We start from the raw sequence: 22,956 nt of genomic DNA on the forward strand, positions 1-22,956 counted from the left end.
GGGGGGGGGGGGGGGGGGGGGGTCAAAAAACAACAAAAACAACAACAACCATTTTGTTATGAGTGTTCCTCACACTTCTTGGTATTGGCAGTACTTGGCATTTGCACCAAACTGAGCAGCAGAATAATTTAACTTGGTTCACTATTCTCACACGATGCCCTATCACCTTACTTCATTAGCATTTCAAGCACATTGCAGTAAAGTAAAATATCAAGACTGCCGTTTATGGAAGCAGCTGAAAATATCTCTCTTAACTTATACGGTGAGTGGGCGTTATTCTTTTTTAAACAACTGACAATCAGATTATTGAGAACTTTACCGCACAGCAGTAACAGAGTAGATTATATTAAAGGAACAAACTGTTAAAACTGACAGGAGGACAGCCTCCCTGCTGTCAGTGCAGTAGAAGATGAACCTCCTGGAATAAACATTTATTAGGATATCTTTGTTTACCATAAGGTGAATGAAAAGCCGCGACCGTATGAAAGGAGCTATAATATGTTAACGTTCGCCTCGTGCTCACCCATCGTCCACCAGCTCCTCTTACATAAACCAGCTGTAGAAGTAACACTGTCTGTGACATACGCCGACATGTTCGCGCTGTCCACAGTGGGACAAACGCAGCTTGAGCCTACTTCTGGTCATGTTCAGGTGACTGAGTACAATAAAAGGCATATGACTGCAAGCTCCTCAACGAAAAGGAGAAATCAAAACATAAAAGACAACTGTGCTCCCGCAACATCATGTGCTTGTGACATGAATGATCACATGAAGAGACTTGGGAGGAGACAGAGAGAGACGGAGACAGAGACAGAGAGAGAGAGAGAGACGCCAGGCTGCAGGGATGGAGTGTTGATATTTCTGGAGCCGGGTAGCAGACTGACTCACATGTTGCCGTTGGTGTAGACGCCACTGTTTTCCTCGACATACTGCACCTGTGCTGGGTAAACATGCTGAACCTGTTGAACAGTCTGGGCCTGGCGAAAGAGAAATCGCAGCAGCTTCAAACGATTTGTTCGGATCCAAACGAGGCGGCGGAAAATAATAATAATAATAATTAAAAAAAAAAAAAAAAAGAAGCCGGGGACGTACCTGCTGCTGGACAGGCACCTGCTGGGTGGAGCCGCTAGGCTGGACAGGCACGGTGGTCTGAAGGGGGACAGTGGAGGTGGAGTCAGCGCCTGCTTCAGGGGTCTGCATGGCGCCTGAACGGGGGGGACAGGACACAGACTATCAGGAGATGAAATATGGTCTCAGCAAGTGAAAGCCAGCCCAACTATAACCTGCTGGCCTCACGGGTGAATCAACTTTATTATCTCATAATAACCACATCATAAACTCAAAGCTGTATAAATCCAATATCCCTGTTAAATAAAAACACATTTAACCAAAGAATACATTCATAGATGCAAGAGCTGTTCTGCTGCTAACCACCAACGGGCAACAACTTTTATCCCATTACGGCTCTGTAACATCTGGTTAACCAGAACCCCCACAAAGAAGTGACATTAACCTCTAATATGAGACACGTAAAACCAAACTGCTTCACGCGTTTCACGCTATAGAAGAATAATCTGTTTCAGTCCAGAAGTTCTGTAACTATCCACGCTTGTGTGTGCTTAGGGTGGAAAACACAGCTAAATGAGAAGCTAATCTTAGGCTAACAGGAAGCAGGAGGTGTCACCATAAACCCAGTGTATGTTTTGCCCAAATCAATGCCACTAAAGCAGCTCCGGACCAATCGTACCTGAACACCTGTTTCCACCACGTGGTACTCGGTGTACCGAGAGCTTCATGCATCACTGACACATGGTCCTGTCTCCACATTCGCGGCCATAAAACAAGTTAATATTTAACAAACTCTAAATAGATGCTGTTTCTCGTTTGTCTGCCAGTCCCCACTTTTACAGGCTTCAGGCTGCTTCCGACTGAGGGCCCGGGCACAGGAGTTTGAAAAACAAAAGCTTTCCAAAACAGCAGGAAAATATATTTTTATCCAGGTCTACTCATTTGTTGAAAATGCAGTTAATACAACTCTGTGATGTACTTACTAAGCCTGGCCTAACCGAGCAAATTTGAAGCATGGAGCACGGGAGTGAGCGGAAAGACTTGGGCTTAACCGATGTTTTTTTGAGTTAATAACAGTGTGGCTACCATCACCCAATGCTTCCAGGGAAAGGCCAACTCCTCCCCATCACAGTTTCCATGAACAAGCCTCTCTTGGTTAATTAAGCTGGTACTCCTAAGAGCTTCAAATCACTCCGGGGACAGCATGCCCCTTTCCATTACCTTCAGACTTGCACTGTCCCCTTTCCAGGCCCTTTCACTTTGTTCCTGTTGGGGTAACCAGACCAAAACTGGGCACAGAAAGAAAAAAAAAAAAAAATTGTACTTTTCTGTAAATATTCGAGCGCGCGAAACCTTTGGATTTCAGCAAAACGAGCACTGAACACCTCTGAGGAAATAAATGCAATTACTGTGAGTGGCAGAAATTAAAAAAAAAAAAAAAAAATCACTACTGTTCAGTACAAATATTTGTAATCTCTAAATCTGATGCGTCACAGCCGGAGCACAAAACTTATAAAAATGTCATGCCTCGTGCTCAACCTGTAGCCCTCTGCTTCCTGCATCCTGAGACAGGAAAAGGGGGACTTGCAGACGGGGGGGAAGAATTTATATTCCACAAAGCAGTTTGAAAACTAAAGCAAATGGCCCCAACTGAGCCCACCTAATTGAGGAAAAGAGCCCCTTGCATCACAGCATACCCTCGTCGCCTCACCTCAACCCCCTTCACAATGACACACACACACACACACATACCTCCTGCCACACCATTCAGGCACTCCCTTGTGGCCCACTTAAATGCTGTGCTCCACTGAGCAAGTGCAAACCCTACAAAGACACAGAGGAACAAAAGCCACCAAGGAGTGCAACATTTTTTTTTTTGGCCCCCGAGTTTTCTCCTTTCAGTTCCATCCTGCTAAACATCCCATGCCCAAGAATCCTGGTTCGCGACCGACGGGGAAAAACACAAAAACGGACCATAATTTCCCTCAATAATGATTGCCCGCGACAAAGTTGGGAGCGAAAGGTGTAGACGTACGTGCTAGTGAGCAAGACTGATTACGTCCAGGAGAAATTCTCCCTCTCTCTTTCTCTCTCTCTGTCTTTTTCCACTCCACGGCTTGATCAGGTAGAAGGAAAACAGGTGGAGGGAGATGTAATTGGGAGGCTAAGTCATAGAGGGTATGCAAAGAATTGTGTTTGTTTAGGAAGGGGTGGGGGGTGGGAGAATTAGAAGCACAAAGAGAAGTGGGAGTGACTTTCATTGCAAGGACCGGCGATGCTGATTTTAATGTCGAAAACTTTGCATCTGTGCAAGAACCCGTACAAGACGAATGTTAAAAAAAGATTTAATCGTGCAGCGGCAGTGCACGAGTTGTTCCAGCTGTTCTAAAATCCACTCTGTTCATTTTGAAACAGCCAGGTGGAAGCAGTGGGAGAAGGAAAGGGGGTAAAATAAATAAATAAATCAAAAAATCACATTTAAATAGATATGGAGCATTTCATTAACATTACAGAAGGAAGGCTGCGGCGAATTACAAACCGAACATGCAGCTAAACCAGGAAAATGGCCGACAGAATAATTGAATTAATCAACCCCTCTTTAAGTGATTGGAAATGCAACAGGATCCAGGCAGCAGGTGGCATGGTACTATTTCTGCCCTTCTGGACTACAGGTAAGTGGTAACACGATCTGATAGCTGGCAGTTCCTAACATCCAGTTTTGTTTATGTGCGTGTGTAGGGGGGGGGGGGCTAATTTAGGTTGTCTGTGTCAACAGATTTGAATTTTTTGGGGCATTTACCTGCAGAATGGCGGACAAACCGAAAGCGCCAGTGCGTTGACGCGGTCGGGACGAAGTGTCCCGGTGACGATCCGTCCGGCTGAACTAAACACAAGTTCAGGACGGGGTCCGTTTGCTGCTGATTACCCCTTTCTCTTGTGCTGAGGACGGATGAAGATAAATCAGGATGTCTGGAGTCCCACACCAGTGGAGGTGCACCTGCCCTCCCTTCCTCTCACAACACAAACACACACCTGTTTTCTTTCCTAATGGGAATCAGTTGCTGCAGGTGAACAGGGGACCCAGTGGACCCGAGACTAAACGTGATGCAACACCAGGAAATCTGATTTAAATGAAACACCTACAGAATTAAACAAACCTTAAATGCAGTTTTCTTATTCTATTGGGAGAAAAAAATGGTTATATAGACATACACTGGTTTTATTCACTTTCCTAAAAATATATTTTTAAAAAAAGGGTATTTTTTTTTTAGGAAAGCAAAAAAAGCTTTAGACTTACACATACACAACTTAGTCTATTATTGTGAACACTAGCAGAGGGGGTACGTATTGACGCGCATCAGTCCGTTTATGGTTTTTAAATTCAGCACAAACGGTTCAGTAAAAACACAAACGTGCTCAAATGTTAGCCCCCAGCAAAAAAAGGTTATTTTTTGCTCCGAGCTGGCCCCCCTCTCGCAGAACTTAGCCCGGCGGTTATCACAGAAGCTTATCAGCCATCTGATGCCACAAAGAGGGCAGATGGAGAGCTAGCGAAGCCGCCTAAGACAAAAGGGAAAGTAATGGCTTAGCTATTGTCAACCAGTTAGTGAGTGGAAGGCTAGCTCGCACCACTTTCCGTTTGCTAAGCTGACGTGCCGATTCTGTTGGACGGACTAAAGTGGAGCGACCCGAAAGGCAAACTTGCAATATCCCCCCGTAATGTTACCCCCTTAAAAATAAATAATAATAATAATAAAAACCGGGACACCAACAGGCATTGTCAGGGAGGCATCGCTGGCGTTAGCAACAGACACCTGCTCCAGCTGACCAGTTAGCAACACTGGCTAGCCTCGGGCTTCTGCTACCACTCAGCGTGGAAAGTTAAAACTACAAAAAAAATAAATGAAACATTAAAGCATTTTTTAAAACACGCTCCGGCCTCGAAAGCGCTCCTTAAAGCAGGTTAGCTTTGTTTCTGCTGGGCGAGCAGGACCTCCTACGGTAGTGAGTTTCCACGGGAGTGTGTGTGTCTGTGTGTGTGCGTGTGTTGGTGGTGTGTGTAGCGGGGGGGGGAGAACCTTTAGCAAGCAAGGCTAACACGTTATAAAGAAACTACAACCCCGGCTAGTCACCGAGCCTCCATCCAGCGGCGGACAAAAAAACACAAAACAACACAAACCAAAGAAGCCCGTCCGAATCCGCTTCAGCTATAACACCACCCCCCCCTTCCACACACACACACACACACACACCTCCCCAAAATCCATCCGGGCGACGCGAGAAACGAGCTGCATTCGGGGCTAACAAAAAAAAAAAAAAAAAAGAAAAAAACAACAACAGGAAAGAGTTGAGCCAAACCTGAGCCGTGGACTGGTTGATGAAGATGAGGATGGTGGAGGAGGTGGTAATGATGGAGCCAGAGGTTGTTGTTGGTGGGTTACAGTCGCCAGGACTACGGTGGCTATGGCGTTGCCTCACTGGGCAACAGTTGCTACAAAACTCATCGGCGGCGGCGCGCAACCTTCTCGCCGAGGCAGGTGGGAGGAGATTGAAGCGCACAGATATACCTCCGTCCCAAATGTCCTCACGCCCTTAAACGCACCACGTTCAAGGCTGCTCTGGAAAGAAGAGGTTTCCCACGGCTGCTGAGCAGTGGAAGCTGGGGGGGGGGCTCACTTCTTGGTTTATTCTGGAGACTTCAGGGACAACAAAACTCAACAAATGAAACATTTCAAACAAGAACATATATTCCTCTCTATAACTAATTCAGCACTTTTATTTATTAAGAGGTATTAATTGTGTCATGTTCATAAATATCACCAGGCCTTTGTTGATAATAATTCATGTTGAGTCTTTTATTTTTAGAGCATTTATTGTCTCTTGAAGTTATTACATTTATGTCATTTACGGATTTATAATTTAACAGAAAAGAAATAAGTGACACATGGTGAAATATGTAGTAAAATAACCCAATAAAGTGTCTGTTTTTTTACATTTTAAATTAAGGGTCTGGACTGTGGTCGTATTCGGACCCAGGACACTTGTTAAATGTCAGTAAAATTATATATTTAAGATGCATGTTTATAATTTTACTTGCTAGTTACTGTAATTTATTATAAGTGGCACAGATAATTCATTTTAGTTGGCACAGCGTTTCTAAGAGTTACGGTAATCCGTTTTTGGGTGGCGCAGCTTCTCTAGCATTTACGGTAATCCCCACATCCGGCTGACGGTTTCCCTCTGCCTCTCAGCCCGTGGAGGGGTACAGGTCTGAAAATACAACATGCAGAGTCAAGAAAACCAGCATGCAGGAGGATTTAAAATAGATCTATTCTGGAGCTTTGCTGGTCTTGAGGCAGAACTTGCTGATTTTTAATTGAAGACCACTGTCCTGGAGGTTACCCTGTTTGCAATCAGGACATTATGGGAAAGGGGAAGAAGGGGGTGGATTCTGTCCCTAAAGCAGCTTCTGACATTTTTCTTTACCATGGCAATATATTCATAGAGGATCAAAACGGAGCAGAGCTGGTGGAATGTCACTTTGGGTGAAATCTGAGTGAATTGTTGCCTATCACACGCCACACTGAGTGAACATGTAGCCATAGCAGAGCACAGGCTGATGGGTAGACGGGGTTTCTTGAGTTTCAACCCATCTTGGCTCGTTTATCTATAATTAACTAATTTTTTCTAAAAAACAACAATCACCTCTATGATTTAGTTTTAAAAAAAAATTAAAATTCAGCCTCGATTTGACGCCACGCAGCGTGACATTTGGCATGGAAACTGTGAATCTTCTCCCCCCCAAAAAATTTAAAGAAATAAAAATGCAGGTTAAGGCACTTTGCCACACGGCACAAGTAGGTCAGAAACATTCATGCAAAACTTTATAAGTGAGACCAGTGGCCGAACAAAGAGAGTATTGTTAAAGAGGCTTCACACCGAGCACAAAGCCTATCTAACCACCTGTGTCCACTGCACTGCACTTTTTTTTTTTTATTTGATTAGCAGTTACTAAACAGATGCTTTTTGGAAAAGCTGTTGTTGTTGTTGCTAGGCAACTGCTGAAATTCATCTGAAGCTTAACACTCTTGCTAAAAGAATTATTTTCAAGTTAAACTGTTTGTCTTTTCACTTTTATACAGGCGGATGTGAAGGCTGGTGCCAACAGGATCCGTACTGTCAGATTTAAATATAAGAACAAACAGTGGGGGATAAGTATTTTGGACGTTGACTTTCATGTATTATGTTATTCATGTCTTGAGATAATGATGCTAAAGTGCTCCTTTGGTGCTATAACGCTAATTTCTCTGATTAAACTCTACTAAGAGACAGTTGCACAAGTTTGTTTTTAAATGATGTCAATTGCTTCCAAAGCTGCTGCTTTTTAAAGTACAAGCAACTTTTTAAAAAGGTAATTAATCCATTTTCCCCCTACCTGCTTTGTCGTGTTCAGAGTTGTGAGGCGCTTGGAAGTCCGTCCCGGTTCACATGAAAGCACCAAATAACCCCAGATGTACATTTTTGGACTGTGCAAGGGAGGCAAAATCTGCTCATAGACTCCACACAGGAAGTCCTGCGTAGCTGCAACAGTGCAAACTGCTGTGCTGGTGCTTAAAATTCAATTAAAAAAAAAAGAACTGAAGCACAAAGAAATCCATTAAATCTGCACATTGCTATGAGACACAAGGTAGCGGCAAATCCCAAACAAGAAACAAATGATTTACTTCTCTGCTCCAAATCAGTCCAGATATACACATATGTGCTTTCAAATTGTACAAATAAGAGTTCTGCTGCTGATTGCAGAAAGTTTAGTTTGGAAAAAAAAAACATTTTTGCTTCTTAGTAGTTTTATTTATTTCCATCTAGGTTAAAAATTGGCAACAAGCAACTAATATTGTAGTTATTCTATCAGTGTCTCTATGTCAAGCAGGTTTTAAGGGTCCATAAGTTCAGCTTCTTGCCATATAAAAATGAAATGCAAAGTGGCCAAAAAAATGGAGACATCCATGTTGCGATGTAAATAATTCAGGATAATAAAGCACTCAAATCTACTGCCGTGATCACAAACACTAATTTGCCTCATTATCTAAACACAGGAGCACTCAGAGCATGTTACTATATTCAAGCAACAGGTAATATGTACAAACGTTACAGTGAACTAATAAGGCTGTCTTGTTACTATAGTGACCAAGACATGGTTCTAAGAAATAATAAAAAAAAATTAAAAAAAAGTAATAAAAAGATGTCTTGCATACTTTGCTTTGATTGCAGTGTTGACATTGTGGAAAATGCCACCTGAAACTACCTGAAGAACCACATGTTCCACACAAGCTGTGTAAGAACTGCGTAGGTAAACGTTCAGATCCCCCGGGGACATTCAATGAGTTGATCGAGGAGGGCTGAAACCAAGTTCTTGATTCAGATACACACATATGAGTAAAAGCCTCAATTCCTCCACTTAGAAAGAAGAAAAGAAAATCTTCCTTGTGGTTTCAGATTCTTTTAACTTTCAACCATGTTTGTGCTTTTACTGTGAAACAGTTCATTCAAATGCAAAAGGGACGAAGTAGTGCAAAGGTAGGACACCCACGGCTGAGCGGTTTCATCCTTCCGTGTAGACGTGGGAGATTTTGCTCGTGTTGACGTTCAGCAGACTGAAGTAATCTCCACCGTGCAATTCTGAAATGCCCGATGTGTCTTCAGCTTGGATGTGGACGCCAAACCCTGCAGATGAGTGAAAAGGGACAGAAAAATGTAAGCAGAGCGAGATCTGAAACGCTGAAATACAAATCCTTGACCACTTTGTCTCTAAAGTGTACTTGGAACATTTCAAAAGCTGTTTGTGAAGCAGTCACCCCATTGTGGTTACTGACTACAGCAGAAAAGGCAGCATTAACACAAACTTGAGAGATTGTACTTTATTTTAAAAGAGAAAAACATCGCTCTTTTAGTCCTAAATGACACATTCTAGTAGAAACGCTGCTTTGAACCTGCATTTCAGAAAACCTTGTCAACATGTTTGTGGCTGTCAAGTCTAACAGGAATATAAGTGATCTATTTAAAGGAGTGCAGAGCAAAGCTAACTGATTAAGTCTAAACAGAAAAAAAAAGGGAAAAATCTCCAGCTCTGTGCTACACACCATGAAGACAAACAGAAAAATGTGTAAGTCGTACATCGGAATAACCTGTTTGTGAATATGTACGTGCCAGGACAGTCTGTTTGAACGAGCTGAAACGCTTCTGTTACCATCTTAGAGCATTCTGACAAACTTCAACACTGATGCGATTGGGAAACTTTTGGGTACCGGGTCTCGGATCCGCCACGTCAGGAGGCTGGTCGAGCTGCTTCAGATCACAGTTGCTCTGCAGGGACGGTCCACTGGGAGGACACGGGTGGCAGCTGGAGGAGCAAGGCCCACACGGGTCTCCAGGGATGGGCTGATGAGGAGAAGGATCAACAAACCTGAAAGATTTCAAACCAAAGTAAATACGCTGCTCGCAGAGACGACACGGAGAAGATTGCACACGTTTTCTTATCAAGAAGGCACAAAGAACCTCGAACAGCAACGTCTAAATTAATGACACTTGTTCTTCATGTTGTGCTTTCAAGGCTGTATCCTTTTTGTTAAATCTGAATACACTCAGGAGTTCTGCCTTTGGTGTATCCATCCTCTGCACTGTTCAAGTTGAGACTGTGGCATTTCGCTTTAAAAAAATGGGTAAGAATCTTTCCTATTTAGTTTTGTGTATAACAGGACCGACTTCTGGAGGAACACAACTAATGTCAAAGGCTAACTCGATCATAAAAAGTTGGCAGCAACAATATCCTTTGGCTAAAACCCCACACGGCACGTTTTTAATTATTTAGACGGGGGCTTCTGCAGAGGTTAGCGCTTTCAGCTCATTGCAAAAGAGTTTAATATGCATCAAATCAAATGATCAAACATGACTTGTACGGGAGCAGAATGGGCTTTTCCTTTCCTCCAGAGGGCCTTTTTGGACTAGCTAAAGGGATCAAAGAGCCAAACACTGAACTGAAACACTGTGCTCTACCTTTATCTATCATACGATCCCGATTCTGAAAAAGTTGAAACGTAAATAAAAACAGAGTGCAGTGCTTTACCAATCTCACAAACCCATATATTATTCACAATAGAACATAGTAAAGATATCAGTTTTTAAACTAAGAGATTGCACCATTTTTAGGAACAAATAAAGTAGTTTTGAACTTGATGACAGCAAACAAAAAGCCAGGACAGGAGCAACAATATGAACTATCTGCTACAGTATGTTGTTGCAATATGTTCCCCTATTTGATAAAAAAAATAAAAACCATTCCTCCTGCTCCACATTGTTGAAATTTTTTTAGTTTACCTATAGTAATTTTAACCACCTAAGAATACTGATCTCAGCAACTGATCTCAGATTTTAAATCTTTCTCTTTGCTTATTTTTTTTACAAAAGTTAATAACATTTTTATAGATACTAATTTTTAACGATAACATCAATCAATAATCAAAGAAGAACCAACATTTAATGTTATCCTGAAGCAATGCTGACATCCCTGCTGTTACGGTCAAGTAAAACTTTTACATGTTTACTTTTAAATGACAAGAATATACTTACTTATTCAAACACAACCACTGAGTCAGAACTAAGTGTGTTACCAGAAAGTGTACAGAAAGCAGCTACAAGGATTTTACGATTGATTTAACAACTAAAACAGTAATTACGGCATTCTCTCCTCGCCTATTAGACCTTAAATTGCATTTTCTAGATTTTATGATTCACTCATTGAATTCCTTCGCGGCTCTTGGCGGTGGCTATAGCATCCATTGATGCTAGCGGTGGAGACCAATGAGGCAAGGCAAGGTCCGCTCTCACAGGTCGATTGTCTGCGCAGAGTCCTGTAGTGAATGCTTCGGCCTACCGCTGATCCTAGAACAATCAGAGCCCAGCGAGGAGCCGTAAGCATCTGGCTGCTCAGAACGACAGAAATCCTTTATCACTTTCTTTGAAGTGAGTAGATGAAGAGATGCTTTTCTACGGGTTGACAAGGGAAATAGGATTCTGGCTATCCCCAACCCCCTCAAAACACCCCTTTTTCTATACAGAACACTCACCTAAATACACACAATAAAAACAAACAAACATCAAGAACACTTGAAAACCTTTGGGAGGCTTTATATCACAAAATAGTACATTTTTAAAACTAATCATTTTAATTATGTTTGTCATATTGATGCCTGACAGTAAATGAAAAGGAAAAAGGAAAAAAAAAAAAAAATTGAAAGCATTTAAATTTGCGTTGGTTACAGTTCTAAAGATGTGATTTGGCTTCACTAAGCAGCACTAAATGAACTATTTTTGGAAACAACATGAAGTGGGATTTGAATTATTTTTCAATTATACATGCGCAATAGATGAAACTGTTTAACTTATCTGTATTTTTTTAAAATGCTTTTCATAACTCCAAACCACACCACCAAAACCAACCTGTAGTTTTCTTGTAAGGAGCCCAGCAAGGCCAGGTGGGAGCCGCTGTAAGACTCTCGTCCTTGCGTTGCAGCTGAGGAACAGGGATGACAGACACTTCAGGGCTGTGAATCTAATGGATAAACCTATTATGTGCACATGGTTGCAGGGGCATAAGGTTATGCATGCATTTTTTTTTTCTTCTTCTTCTTCTTCTTCACTTATCAAATGTGTTTATGCAAACAGCCAGGGCTTAGATGTGCTGGAGTATGACTCATGAGACGCACCAAGAGCTGGGTTCACATTGTTGTCTAGCCTTGCCAGAGGGGAAAGATTTGGATGCAGAGGGTGGATGGTTAAACAGTCTGTCAGTGTGTCTTGGGTTGCATCAGCAGAGGCTTTCATCTGCAGAAATCACACGGCAGAAGTAAACATAAATAGAGACAGACAGCGTGCATATTCGGTTTTAATTTTCATGCTGCCTCTACACTAAGATTCTAGTATCAGGGTGCAATATGTCATCTGTAATATTACTACTTTAACTAAAAAAATTAAATAGGAAGCAGTTGAAAAAAAAAAGTACTTAAGAAGCGTAACATTTTGTTTCAATATGTGAAACACGGCAGCTTTTAGATACGTTTGGCACTCGCCTTTGCTTTGAAGCAAAATATCAGCATTCCTGATACCATCACCTCTGAACTTATAAGCAAACCTAGCAAAGACTGAGTAAACTAAGATCATATGGGTTCTGTAACGACTACGTCAACCTGATCTAAGAAGATTTTGTGTCAGGATCTGAAGTAAGCTGTGTGGCGTAACCAGCCGACGTCCCTGAGCTGAAGATGCCATGAATGAGCAAAAAGTCCTTCAAGCTGATGTTCAGGGTGTTCCTCGGGGCGGATATTTAGTAACTAAAACGTTTGGAAGCAGTTCTTGCTTTCTGCACAAAAGAGTTGCATCATAATCTGATTTCAACCAATATTTCTCTGGGTAGCCCTTATTAGAAACGGCTTGGAAAAAATACAGATCGAGTAAAGCCTCTATTTATCAAATCCCAAGAGAATCTAGCTGAAAAATGAAAAATCCCTGTGTTCAAAAATTCACACAATTTAGCCTTTTAAAAAATATGTGGCACTAATTTATTTTCATTGCTCTTTAAACGACAAAATTTGTGATCTAGTGTGAAAACCTGATGGCAATTTAGGTCAAATTGCTGCAAACAAACAAAAAAAAATATATATATATAAAGGTTGTGCAATATTTTCCTTTGTTTGATTATAAAATAAAGTCTGTACATCACACATATGTTTGTTCTGGTTAGGTTTTTGTACTGGTAGGTGAGAAATGCAACATGTAGTAATCCCTGAAATCACAGCAAACATTTGTCATTTATTGTAGATTTACAGATGAAAGAAGCCGAGCATGCTGTAGACACATTTTTTTTAAATAATAACTCACCTTCTTTGTCAGTATCTATGGTTACACAAACCTCAAAGTTAAAGAGCATTTATCACACACGTGCAAATATCCTAATTTCGACACTGCGCTGCTAAAAAAAAAAGAAACTTTCCAATGGAGTGGCTCTCAACAGGAAAACAAACCAGTTTAAACCCTTTCTCTGTCTGTGTTAACCAAGGGACACGCATAAACTGACGAACCATACTGCTGAATATTTCCTTCTGACTGCATGCACAACTTTAATTAAATGTAATGATCATCTGTGTACAGTTAAGACGCAGAGCTAACTGAGTGGGATGGAGATTCAGTCAGTGAACTAATTAGAATGATTGAATTAAATAAAACGAAATGTGTGGCATATGTTAGAGAGGCTTATTTGATGTTAGATGTTAAGGAAGTGGGGATTGCTTTTGGAGTCCAGCAGCTCATCAAAGTGAAGTCTTTTTTAAAATAAGGAAAAATACAGTTTAGTGACTGTCAATCAGACTTTGTGATTCTCCAAAACAAACAGAGTAAAAAAGGTAAAAGTGACAAGTTGTGTTGCTTGCCTTCTTCCGTAACTGCCGCTCTTTAGTAGAATGGGACTTCATGTGTTTCCTTAATGAGCTGGGATCAGTGTAGCGTTTTGCACAGCCCGGCACCTGGCACGCATATGGTTTCTGCACAGCCACAGCAACGTAAGCACATATGTGAGTCCTGCGCTGATCCACAAGGATTAAAATAACATTCGTAACTACCTACGCGTTTGTGCTGCCGCTCACCGTGTCCAGGTGCGTGCGCTGGTGTTTAGCTCTGTCACTTGAGTTGCTGAAGGCCTTGTGGCATCCGGGGTGCTGACACAGATAGGGCTTCTCACCCGTGTGGCTGCGCAGGTGAATTTTCAGGTTTTCGAGCCGAGAGAAAGCCTTGTTGCAGCCTTCGAACTGTAAAAACATACAAGCACTGAGTGTTGTTGAAGCTGTATGGTGCGAAAGATTAGCAGTTTTTACAAATACAAGCCTAAGTAAAATGACTTTTTTTTTTTCAGGATGGCCTCACTCAAGAATATACTTAGTATAAAAGAGACAAGCATAGGGGATGTATAGACACCCTTCTGAATGAAAAACTGTCACTTTGCTGACATGCATGGCCTTGTTGTCACACTAATATTTTATTAAAGTGACTTACACTGAAATGGCTCCTAGATAAAATCAAGGTTTAAAGCTTTTGGAAGGCAGTTTTTGTTACAATGCTGCTGTTTTTAGGAATTCATTTTGCTCTTCAGACAAATTTCAGATTTGACTTAAACGCGTTGTGACCAGCAGGGGTCAGTATTTCTACATGCATGACCACACTGCTTTGTGTGTTTCCAGCCTTCTGTCTTGCATCACCTTGGCAGCGGTTGGCAGCTATCAGTTAACAAAACAAAAGTCACTTTTAGTGAACCATCTAGAGCCGATTCTTAATGCCCAGCCAACAAAACAGCGTGCTGCGGTATCATGCGACCTGTGACTTCACCACTAAAACATCTGAATCATCCAAGTTAAAAATTTTTTGAGAGTCCAAAACCACGTTTGCCCTCTCCCTAGGGGGTTGGGAGGAGAAGAGGAGGAGGCGGATGGGGGGTGTTTGGTATGCCCTGACTAAGCCTCATGGACAAAACACACAGACCATGTCTAATATTGTTAGTTTTCTTCCAAGACTGGATTCCTCACATACTAATACCTCTTAGTCATAACCGCCGAAGCCAGATGAACTCCCCCCTCAACTCCTCCAATATTAGAAATACTTGCCATTCTCTCTCAATACAACAGTTATTTCCTGTCAAGATAACTCAAACGAGCTCATCTTGTTTGTGCAATTGAACTTGAAAATAGATTTTCATTACGTTTTTTTTTTCCCGGGAAAGCTATTGAGCAAAAACAATGTAGTGCCAACCAGTTTTTATTATTATTATTATATGGAGGCAGAACATAGAAAATTCTTAATATTTGGCCAAAGCAAACTGACTAAATTGGGAATGCAACAAAACAGAAGAGAGGGACAAAAAAAATGTTTCAAATATTTCCCTTCCATTCATGAGAAAATCGGTGCATTCGTTTTAATTCAGACTCTTCTTCATGCAGAGTATTTAGCAGAACATATCAGAATGAAGAAGGTTATAAGGAATTGGGTTTAGTAAAGTTAAATAAAACAAACACCTGCTTGATTAAAAAAAAAGCATTGACAAAGATAAAGTCTATTAGTACCAAACTGGCCAGACAAGCGAGAATGGACATAAAGCCAAACTCCTGGCAGGCCTCCGTGCTGCTGGTCCAGAGGTGGGTACTCTCTGCCTCTCTGTGTCACAAAGCTCTCATGAAGACGGCTTTTTAGTGTGTCACAAGGACCGGCTGGGCTGAACAGGGAAGCAGTGTGGCTCTTCGGTCTCACAGCCAACGTCTGACAGGTCCTGGCAGGTACTCATGCCCCAGCTGAACAATGACAGCTGCAGACTGTGCCAGCCGACTCAGTCCAGTGCCCAGTTCCCAGCCTGAGGTCCGATCCCTCTGAATCCCCGCTACGCCCAGTTTTACTAGTCATGTGCAACTTTGCTCTTTTTCCTTCACCTCATTTTTTTGTATAAAAGGGCTTCATACATTTCTCTAATTAAAAACTTTGCACTTTTCCAGTTTTTTCAGCACCCAAATAGAAATGTACAGGGCTTTATTAAACTGTTTTAAAATCCAACACATACATAATGACTACCAAATCACTGCCAGAAGATTGTAGTACCAAGAACAAGAAATAAACTGGGCAATGCCACCTGTATTCTAATAATCGGGACAATCTGAACCACCTTCCTCGACACAGTAACGTATCCATGCAAACAGCAAAATGTGACGTACGTGATATATCCAAACACGTGTCCACAAATCACAGCTGGCATCACATTCGTTAAACTCCTTTGAAATAGGGACAATCAATGCTCGTAAAACCTTATATGTTTAAAATGGCAATGAGTCAAGAACTTATGAAGCGGTTCAATTGTCTGCGAACAAGTACGAGTCTGGGCTTGTCCTTTATGTCCACTGTGTAACAGGAGCTGCCTCTTTGTTGTGCTGCTGGCTGGAGAATTTCACACGTCAAGCTGATTATTTATCTGCCAATCATCTCTGGAGAAAAACTGGCTCTTACACTCCCATCGTTTCCATTCACGCTCACGCTTTAACCTCCAGATTTGAGCAGTCACGTCCTACTTGACGATAAGTTTTGTGTAAAGAGAAGCAAAGCCTAAAGCATTAGCATACGGCTTGAAAATATGTGATTAAAGTCAGGGGACTTGTGAGGAAATTGTGCAACTTCTTCTTTTTACAGTCGAGATATTTATAGCACAACAAACACACGTACAGGTTCTACTTTTGGTAATAAGATGTGACCATAAATCTTCATTGAATAATTACAGAGATCATAGAAACATCCAACAATGGCAGCGCCATGGCAACAAAGCGGGCTTCAACTAATAAGTAAGTATTTTGGAGCAGAAGGTCGGCAGCAGGTATGCATGATGTTAATAATTAGCTTGTTGAAAGCACCAACATGAAGCGTGTTTTGCCGATGGTTTGTTAATTACTCATCCAAGTCTCGAATGTTTTCACAGTGGGAGTGAGGAACAGGCAAAGAAGACAATACGGTCTATAAATAATCCGCGGTGCCAATGGCTGCATGAGTCTTTGGAGACGATGTTGGCCTTTTTTCTGACGTGTTAAAAAAAACCCAACTAATCTGAATCTAATCTGCCGTCAACTTTTCATCAAAAATGAAATATTATGGACAGAAAACTATAATATATATATATAGGGAAGGAATCTCTCAGCCCCAACCCAGAGGAAGTTTTTCAGAGTATATTTAAGAAATTCTGTATAGATCTGACACAGGTAAAATACTATTATAAGTTTGTCAGATTAAGAAATGAGAACAAGCTGAGTCTTTGTATCTGGCTACTGGTAACAAAGTGCTTATAGATCCCATTTAAAATCAGTTATTTGCTTGTTTGGCTACATAAATGGGCTGCAACACACTAGCATGCTATGTCAGGGCGAACAAAGATAATATTGTTGTTATGAGAGAATACAAATGCTTGTCTTTTTGCCTAAACTGTAGTAACCAAGCTACAGAGTCATCTTTATTTGACATCTGAAAAAAACAAAAAAGGATAAGCTTTCTCTCTCTCTGGCCAAAGAAGCAAATGTGTACAGAACTGGAATACTGGGCATCACCTTCCCAGAATGAAAGCCAAGTTCTGTAAGGCAGAGGTCTGGAGAAGCCATGGCTGCCGACAGCCCCAATAGCTTCTAAAGACCCATTGTGCCATGCCAAATCTAAAGTGCTAGACCTTCTTTGTGCTTATTTAATAACAATATAATTGAGTTAACTCCCGTGCCAATTGTCACAGAGCTCTGCTAATTGCTCCATGGCTTGAGTTAAGAGGAGAGTGAGGCCATATTTGATCTAAACTCTGGCTAAATATCGTTGCACATGAAGGCATTTACCCTGATAAAAGCTTTTTTGGGAGCCTGAAGGTTTAAACCATTCATCTAGATACTGTTGCTTTGAATGACACAGACTCAAATTGCGCTCTATCATTCATGATGGTTCTGCTTTGAAGGCATTTAGTCATTCACTTCACATATGAGGGGAAAAAAAAGTAATCTGATTGAGTGGAAGCTTTGCTATGTAGGCAACGCATTCAACAAGGATTTCTTTTTTAATTAAATGGAAGAAATAAGAGTATTGAATTCAGAAAGATGAGTTGTAATAGACATGTATGATGTATAGAAGGTGTACCGAGCATTTGTTGGGTTTCTCTCCTGAATGGACCCTCATGTGGATAAGAAGTTTGTATCTGGCGTTAAACGGCTTTAGGTTGCGCGGACATCCTGCCCAGTAGCACGTGAAATCTTCAGCCTTCTGCTGGTCCACATGCATCTTCTCTATGTGCCTTACCAGCTCCTCCTTTTGGTCGTAAACTGCACTGCAGTCCACCCACCTGCAGCAATGGGTGCCATAGTCCTCCACCTCACCTTCCTCCTCCTCCAGCATGGGAATTTGGGGTAAAAATCCGACTGTGTGTCTGTGAGGAAGCATGGAAACCTGTGTGAAAGGATCTTGAGAAGGTGCCTTTATTTTCCAATGATGCTTAGAGAATTTTATGTGCTGGTGTGAGTGGTAAGGCGGTGGAGGTCTTTGTGGAACAGCAGCTTCTTGGACAGTTGTCGACAGAGCCGGCTCTAACTGTAGCGGTGGCAGAATATTGCCGACGCTTTGGCTGCAGCTGTCTGAAGTCGTCTCCAGGATCCCCTCTTCATCTGGAAGGCACTGCTGCTCCACCATCATGTTAGCCATCTGGCCCTCCAAATCCCCTCCTTCCTCAAGCATCTGCAGATGGCCACACTCTGACAGCGGGGCCAGAGCTTGGGAGGAGCTCAGCATGCTGTAGGGATGGCTCTGGGGTATGCAGTGACCTCTCACCCCCAGGAAATGACCATAGCCCTCAGAGTGAACGGGTGAAAGTGTGAAGTGCGAGGACGGAGAACTGCGGGAACCGTTGATGTAAGCCACGAGCGAGGTCGGCGAGGTGCGTATGATGGCGTTAAAATCGATACCCATAGCATCTGACAAAGGCGACATGGAGAGGGCTCTCTTCTTTGTGCGGGACTGTCGGGGGCTTCCGGCCTCACCCGCAAAGAGGTACGAGGGCAGGGAGGCAGAGGTGCTCGTGCCACCTGATACGGTCGTGCCCGACATGGCTGTGCCAGGGGACAGCCTGAACGGTTCGCCACCCTCACTAGCCTGGGCAGAGTTGTGAGGTAGTCCCACGGGAGGAAGCACACGGTAACCATATGGCCAGTCATGTTTGCCACTAAACACCGACTGTGTTTCAAACAGGCTGAGGGTAGTGGATGCCAGAGATTCTCTGGACAGCAAGGACCTGAAAGATATTAGTTTTGTTGATTTTCGGAGCATTTTGTTGAGAGCTCATCATCAAACAGACTTACTGATAGTGCTCACCTGGCATCGGTGTGAGGAGCTGGCATGCCAGGGCATGATGGTGGCTGAGGCACTGCAGGGTAAGGCTGGCTTGGGTGAACACCTACGGAGCTACTGGTTACTGTTAGGTTAACGCCTGCAGCTTGACCACAAACATCCAACGTGGACCCAGAGACTGCAAAATCTGATGAACACGAGCCAAATATTTATTAAAAATTGACATAGACAATACTAGACTTGAGCACACAAGTTTCAGCGGAGCAGAAGCTTTAACCACATTTGAAAAAAACAAAACAAAACAAAAACATCAAAATCAAATGCAATACTTTTCCCCTATAGGTTTTCACACTAGATTGTAGTGTAGCATAAATGGAGTGGAAACACTCTGCTCTGTTAATCACTAATAAGGGTTTTACCTTCCACCATTTTCCTGTAGAAAGGTTATGTTCTGGTTTTCTGCCTGGTAAATTATCAATAAATAAGATAAAGGGTTTGGCAAGAAGACAAAAGCGAGGTGAGCAGAACAGAAATAAGGAACTTCATGGTAAATCATTTTGACTTTTAGAGAAACTGATGACTGAATTACGATGTAGATGTGATGTTCCTTCGTCACAAAATAGAGCTCCACAGGGACTTTCATCTGACAACACTTTGGTTTTACCTCTGAAACTGTGGTTCGCTGGGCTGAGTCTCGACGCTTTGTTAGTTGTCGCTGTTGTATTCGGAGCGTGATGAGCAGGTTGCTGCTGTGGGCACGCTCCGGGCCCGGTCAGATGTTTCCCGTTGATCAGCACCTGCCTGCGGAGGGTCAAGGTGGGCAGGACGACTTGACCTCCACACTGCTTCCCGGAGCTCAAAGAGTGGACGCCTCCTCTCTTCGCAGTGCCAGTTGTCTCGCCGTGCTGAGGGGAGGACACGGGCATCCTGATGGACTGGGGCTGGTGGCCCCGGATCATGCTCAGCGACGGGGACGCACTGCAGGGAGACACGAGCAGCTGGCAGCCTTTTCCGCTCATGGCTGGAGCGAAGCCTCCCCAGGGGACCCGTGCTCACAAGGAAGCAGATTCAAGATTTTTTTGGGACCTTTGTTTTATTCAGAAAGTTGGGATCTAAGGCTCACACCTAGAAAACAAAACAAAACAAAAAAAGATCAAACAAACAGTTCTGGATTATATAAACAACTTCCAGACAACAACAACTTTAAGGGAAGGCCTTGCTTATTTCATATTTCAGCAAGACAATGCCAAAAAGCTACAGCATGCCTCAGTTCATCTGTTGTATGTTTTATTAAGTAATATATTTCTTGTTCTGTTGCTGCCTTTTTGGCCAGGTCTGTCTTTAAAAATTAAAGTTTTTTTTTCTTTATCTCAGTGAGACTTTTACCTGGATAAATAAATAACATATAAGTTTTAAATAATGTACTAAACAATGAAACAGCAACATTTAGGAATTAAAGTGCCTGAGGGTTTGAACAGCCATTATGTGGACAATCACCACATTCATAAAAATATAGTTTATTAAGCGATTAAACAAAAGGTAAACCAAGTGTATTAAAGTTTAGTATTCATAGTTGTTCACAAAAATCGTCTTCTAAGCTGCTCAGCCATAAAAGTAGTTTAAATAGTGAACTTTAATAGTTATAATCACAATATTTACAGTCCACAGCGCGTTCACTCACCTGTTGTTCCAAAGTTTCCCCAAACAAACATGTCGGGGTGAAGCTCTCCTTCCCTCCGCGCGCACACACAAACTGACGGCTTTCTCTCAAAGTTCAGGAAAAGTGAAAACTGAGAGGAATGCCTCCGTCGCTTCCCTGGAGCTGCTGCTCACTCACTCCTCCGTTTCTCGCAACTTCTTCTTCTTCTTCTTCTTTCTCCTCTTCCTCCTCTTCTTCTTCTTCTTCTTCTTCTTGTTCTTCCCGGTTACACTTTTGCCCTTGGCGCGGCTGTGTGGGAACGACGTCATTTTTCTAACGAAGTGCACCTTATAAGTGAATTATTAAGGATGTTTTTTTTCCTTTGGTAAGTCAGTACCGGTCACGCGCCGATGCCCAGCGCGTTACTGCGCGTGCGTGTCGGAGCCCGTCTGTGAGCGCGTGCATTCACTGTTATCACCGTTTTTTGCGCTTTAATATATAAAAAGCAGTAGCAGTAGTAGTAGTAGTAGTAGTAGTAGTAGTAGTAGTAGTAGTAGTAGTAGTAGTAGTAGTAGTAGCCTAATAGTAGTTGTTTAGATTAGTTAAATAGGTTAGCTGTAAACTGTAAAAGAATTAGGTAAGGACAAATTAGAATCAGGTGTTTTTAATCAGCAGGATGACAACCAGGTGTGAGTCCTGAGCCTGAATTTAGACACTGTGTGGAGGTGCTGTGGTGTTTAATTGATTATTAAGAATAATATATATGAGGCCATGTATGGCAGAAATGTTTAACCATGGTCCTGCTTTTTAAGGTCTTTTATTTACTGATTTATTTAATGAAGTCTCTAACATATTAGAGCCTATTGTTCCTGGGGTCCACACCCACACGCATTACAATACAAACATATCACAGTATTCCAATCATTGCAGCTCAAAATCACATAGAAAACCAAAATGCAGAGCAAGTACAACTACAGTAATTCCCTCATTGGATCCACTCGTCCATTCAGTTTATTATTATTTCATTATGAATTATCGATTTATTTTTAAAGGTTCTTTTCTTTAAACTGTCATGATCACCAGTCGATGTAATTTCCAAGGCAGCGTAATCCAGTATGAGATGCCTCTGTATGTACACACGTAGCTGTTTTTGCGTGGGCGTTAGTTCTGGGCAGAGGGAGAGTCACAGGAAACAACAGAGGCTGGTCTTGGATTAAAACCATGTCCGTTACAGGTGGGTAATAACTGTGAGAAAAAGGCTAAAAGGTTTTTATATTAAAAAGTAAGAAGAAGGCCGCGTACTCGTCCGTCACTGACCTTCATCCGTGTCAGGCTTGCATGCAGGAAGTTAACGTTAGTTCTAAAACGACAGCCAAGTGCTCATCTTCGCAGCTTTATTTGGAACCATCTGCAGTTCATCCAGATCTGTTCTGAAGCACTAAAGCAAACAGCTGGACAGTCGTCAAGGTGACACAGGACTGAAGACTGGGATGCTAATTTTCTTATTTCGGGAGACATAAATCAGGCATTACACCGAATTATTGAGACGATTCTACTCATCTCAGTCACAATCTTATGTATATGTGTGAACCATGATATCGTTTGGCCTCTTTAACTTGTTCCGTTGGTTTGTCTGTAGAAAGAGAGTTTGCCTGACAGTATGTTTAAAACCACACACTTTGGTTTTGAAATATTCAGTTTTAAGCTGTTCTCTGTCACCCGCTCAGAAATAGACAATAGCTTCTTGTTTTAGCTCAAGGTTTCTTTCATTTTTGCTCAGTCCTTGTAAATAAAAAAGTCCAGGTATACTGAGGTGAAAATGATCTGACTTCAAATGGGTAAAACGTTTCTCCAGCATCTCCATCTTTTTCTTTGTTTTCCTGCTTGAAGTTTTTGTGTGAACCTCCAGACTTGGAGTCCCTTACTGTAACGCCTGTTTTTGTTTGCTTATTTATGTGTGCACACAGGTTTGTTTTCCCTTGCATGTATATATATGAAAATGAGCTTTTTGTCTTCACGTCTATCATTTGATTTCATTTCCTTTATTTATGCAGGTTAGTCTTGCTGAGACACAATTGCCTTGTTTGCAAGAGAGACTTGTTGTGCATGAAAAAAACAACACACTTAATGAAAAAAATAACCATTAGTATACAATATGGATATATAAATACAGCAACATGAAAATGTCACGCTCCTTTTCTCAGAATCCTGCTGAAGATTATACGTAAAAGCCAGGGGACTGTTTGAAAAATAAATGCGTTGCTAGATGGGACAGAATTAGAGTTTTTCTTAATAAAAAAAAACAACAA

The 22,956-nt window shown here is 41.9% G+C and overlaps 2 protein-coding genes across 4 annotated transcripts in view; both read right to left on the reverse strand.

The window, feature by feature from the left end:
* The window catches only part of rfx3 (regulatory factor X, 3 (influences HLA class II expression)), a 17,169-nt gene extending 11,488 nt beyond the window's left edge, over window positions 1-5,681 (reverse strand). For 2 of the 3 annotated variants that reach the window (XM_037979353.1, XM_025010466.2), the window contains exons 1-5: window positions 4,842-5,128; window positions 4,102-4,190; window positions 3,869-4,008; window positions 1,093-1,205; window positions 889-977 (exon numbers count right to left, since the gene is read on the reverse strand). In XM_037979353.1, the coding sequence (XP_037835281.1) occupies window positions 889-977; window positions 1,093-1,205; window positions 3,869-4,008; window positions 4,102-4,190; window positions 4,842-4,847 (437 nt within the window). In that variant the 5' untranslated portion in view covers window positions 4,848-5,128. Of the gene's footprint in view, window positions 1-888; window positions 978-1,092; window positions 1,206-3,868; window positions 4,009-4,101; window positions 4,191-4,841; window positions 5,129-5,427 lie in introns of those variants that run through there. The other variant, XM_017435742.3, reaches the window with a different exon arrangement.
* Window positions 5,682-7,281: 1,600 nt separating this feature from the next.
* Window positions 7,282-21,060, reverse strand: glis3 (GLIS family zinc finger 3). Its single transcript, XM_017435737.3, has 10 exons — window positions 20,690-21,060; window positions 19,673-20,133; window positions 19,033-19,195; window positions 17,809-18,952; window positions 13,764-13,925; window positions 13,551-13,661; window positions 11,832-11,949; window positions 11,566-11,638; window positions 9,375-9,532; window positions 7,282-8,793 (listed from the first exon to the last, which is right to left on the reverse strand). The coding sequence occupies exons 2-10, from the start codon at window positions 20,025-20,027 to the stop codon at window positions 8,672-8,674; spliced, it is 2,406 nt and encodes an 801-aa protein (XP_017291226.1). The 5' UTR covers window positions 20,028-20,133; window positions 20,690-21,060; the 3' UTR covers window positions 7,282-8,671.
* Between the last annotated feature and the right edge of the window lie 1,896 nt (window positions 21,061-22,956).

Source organism: Kryptolebias marmoratus, linkage group LG14 (assembly GCF_001649575.2).
Source record: "Kryptolebias marmoratus isolate JLee-2015 linkage group LG14, ASM164957v2, whole genome shotgun sequence".
In the NCBI taxonomy this organism is placed as follows: Eukaryota; Metazoa; Chordata; class Actinopteri; order Cyprinodontiformes; family Rivulidae; genus Kryptolebias; species Kryptolebias marmoratus.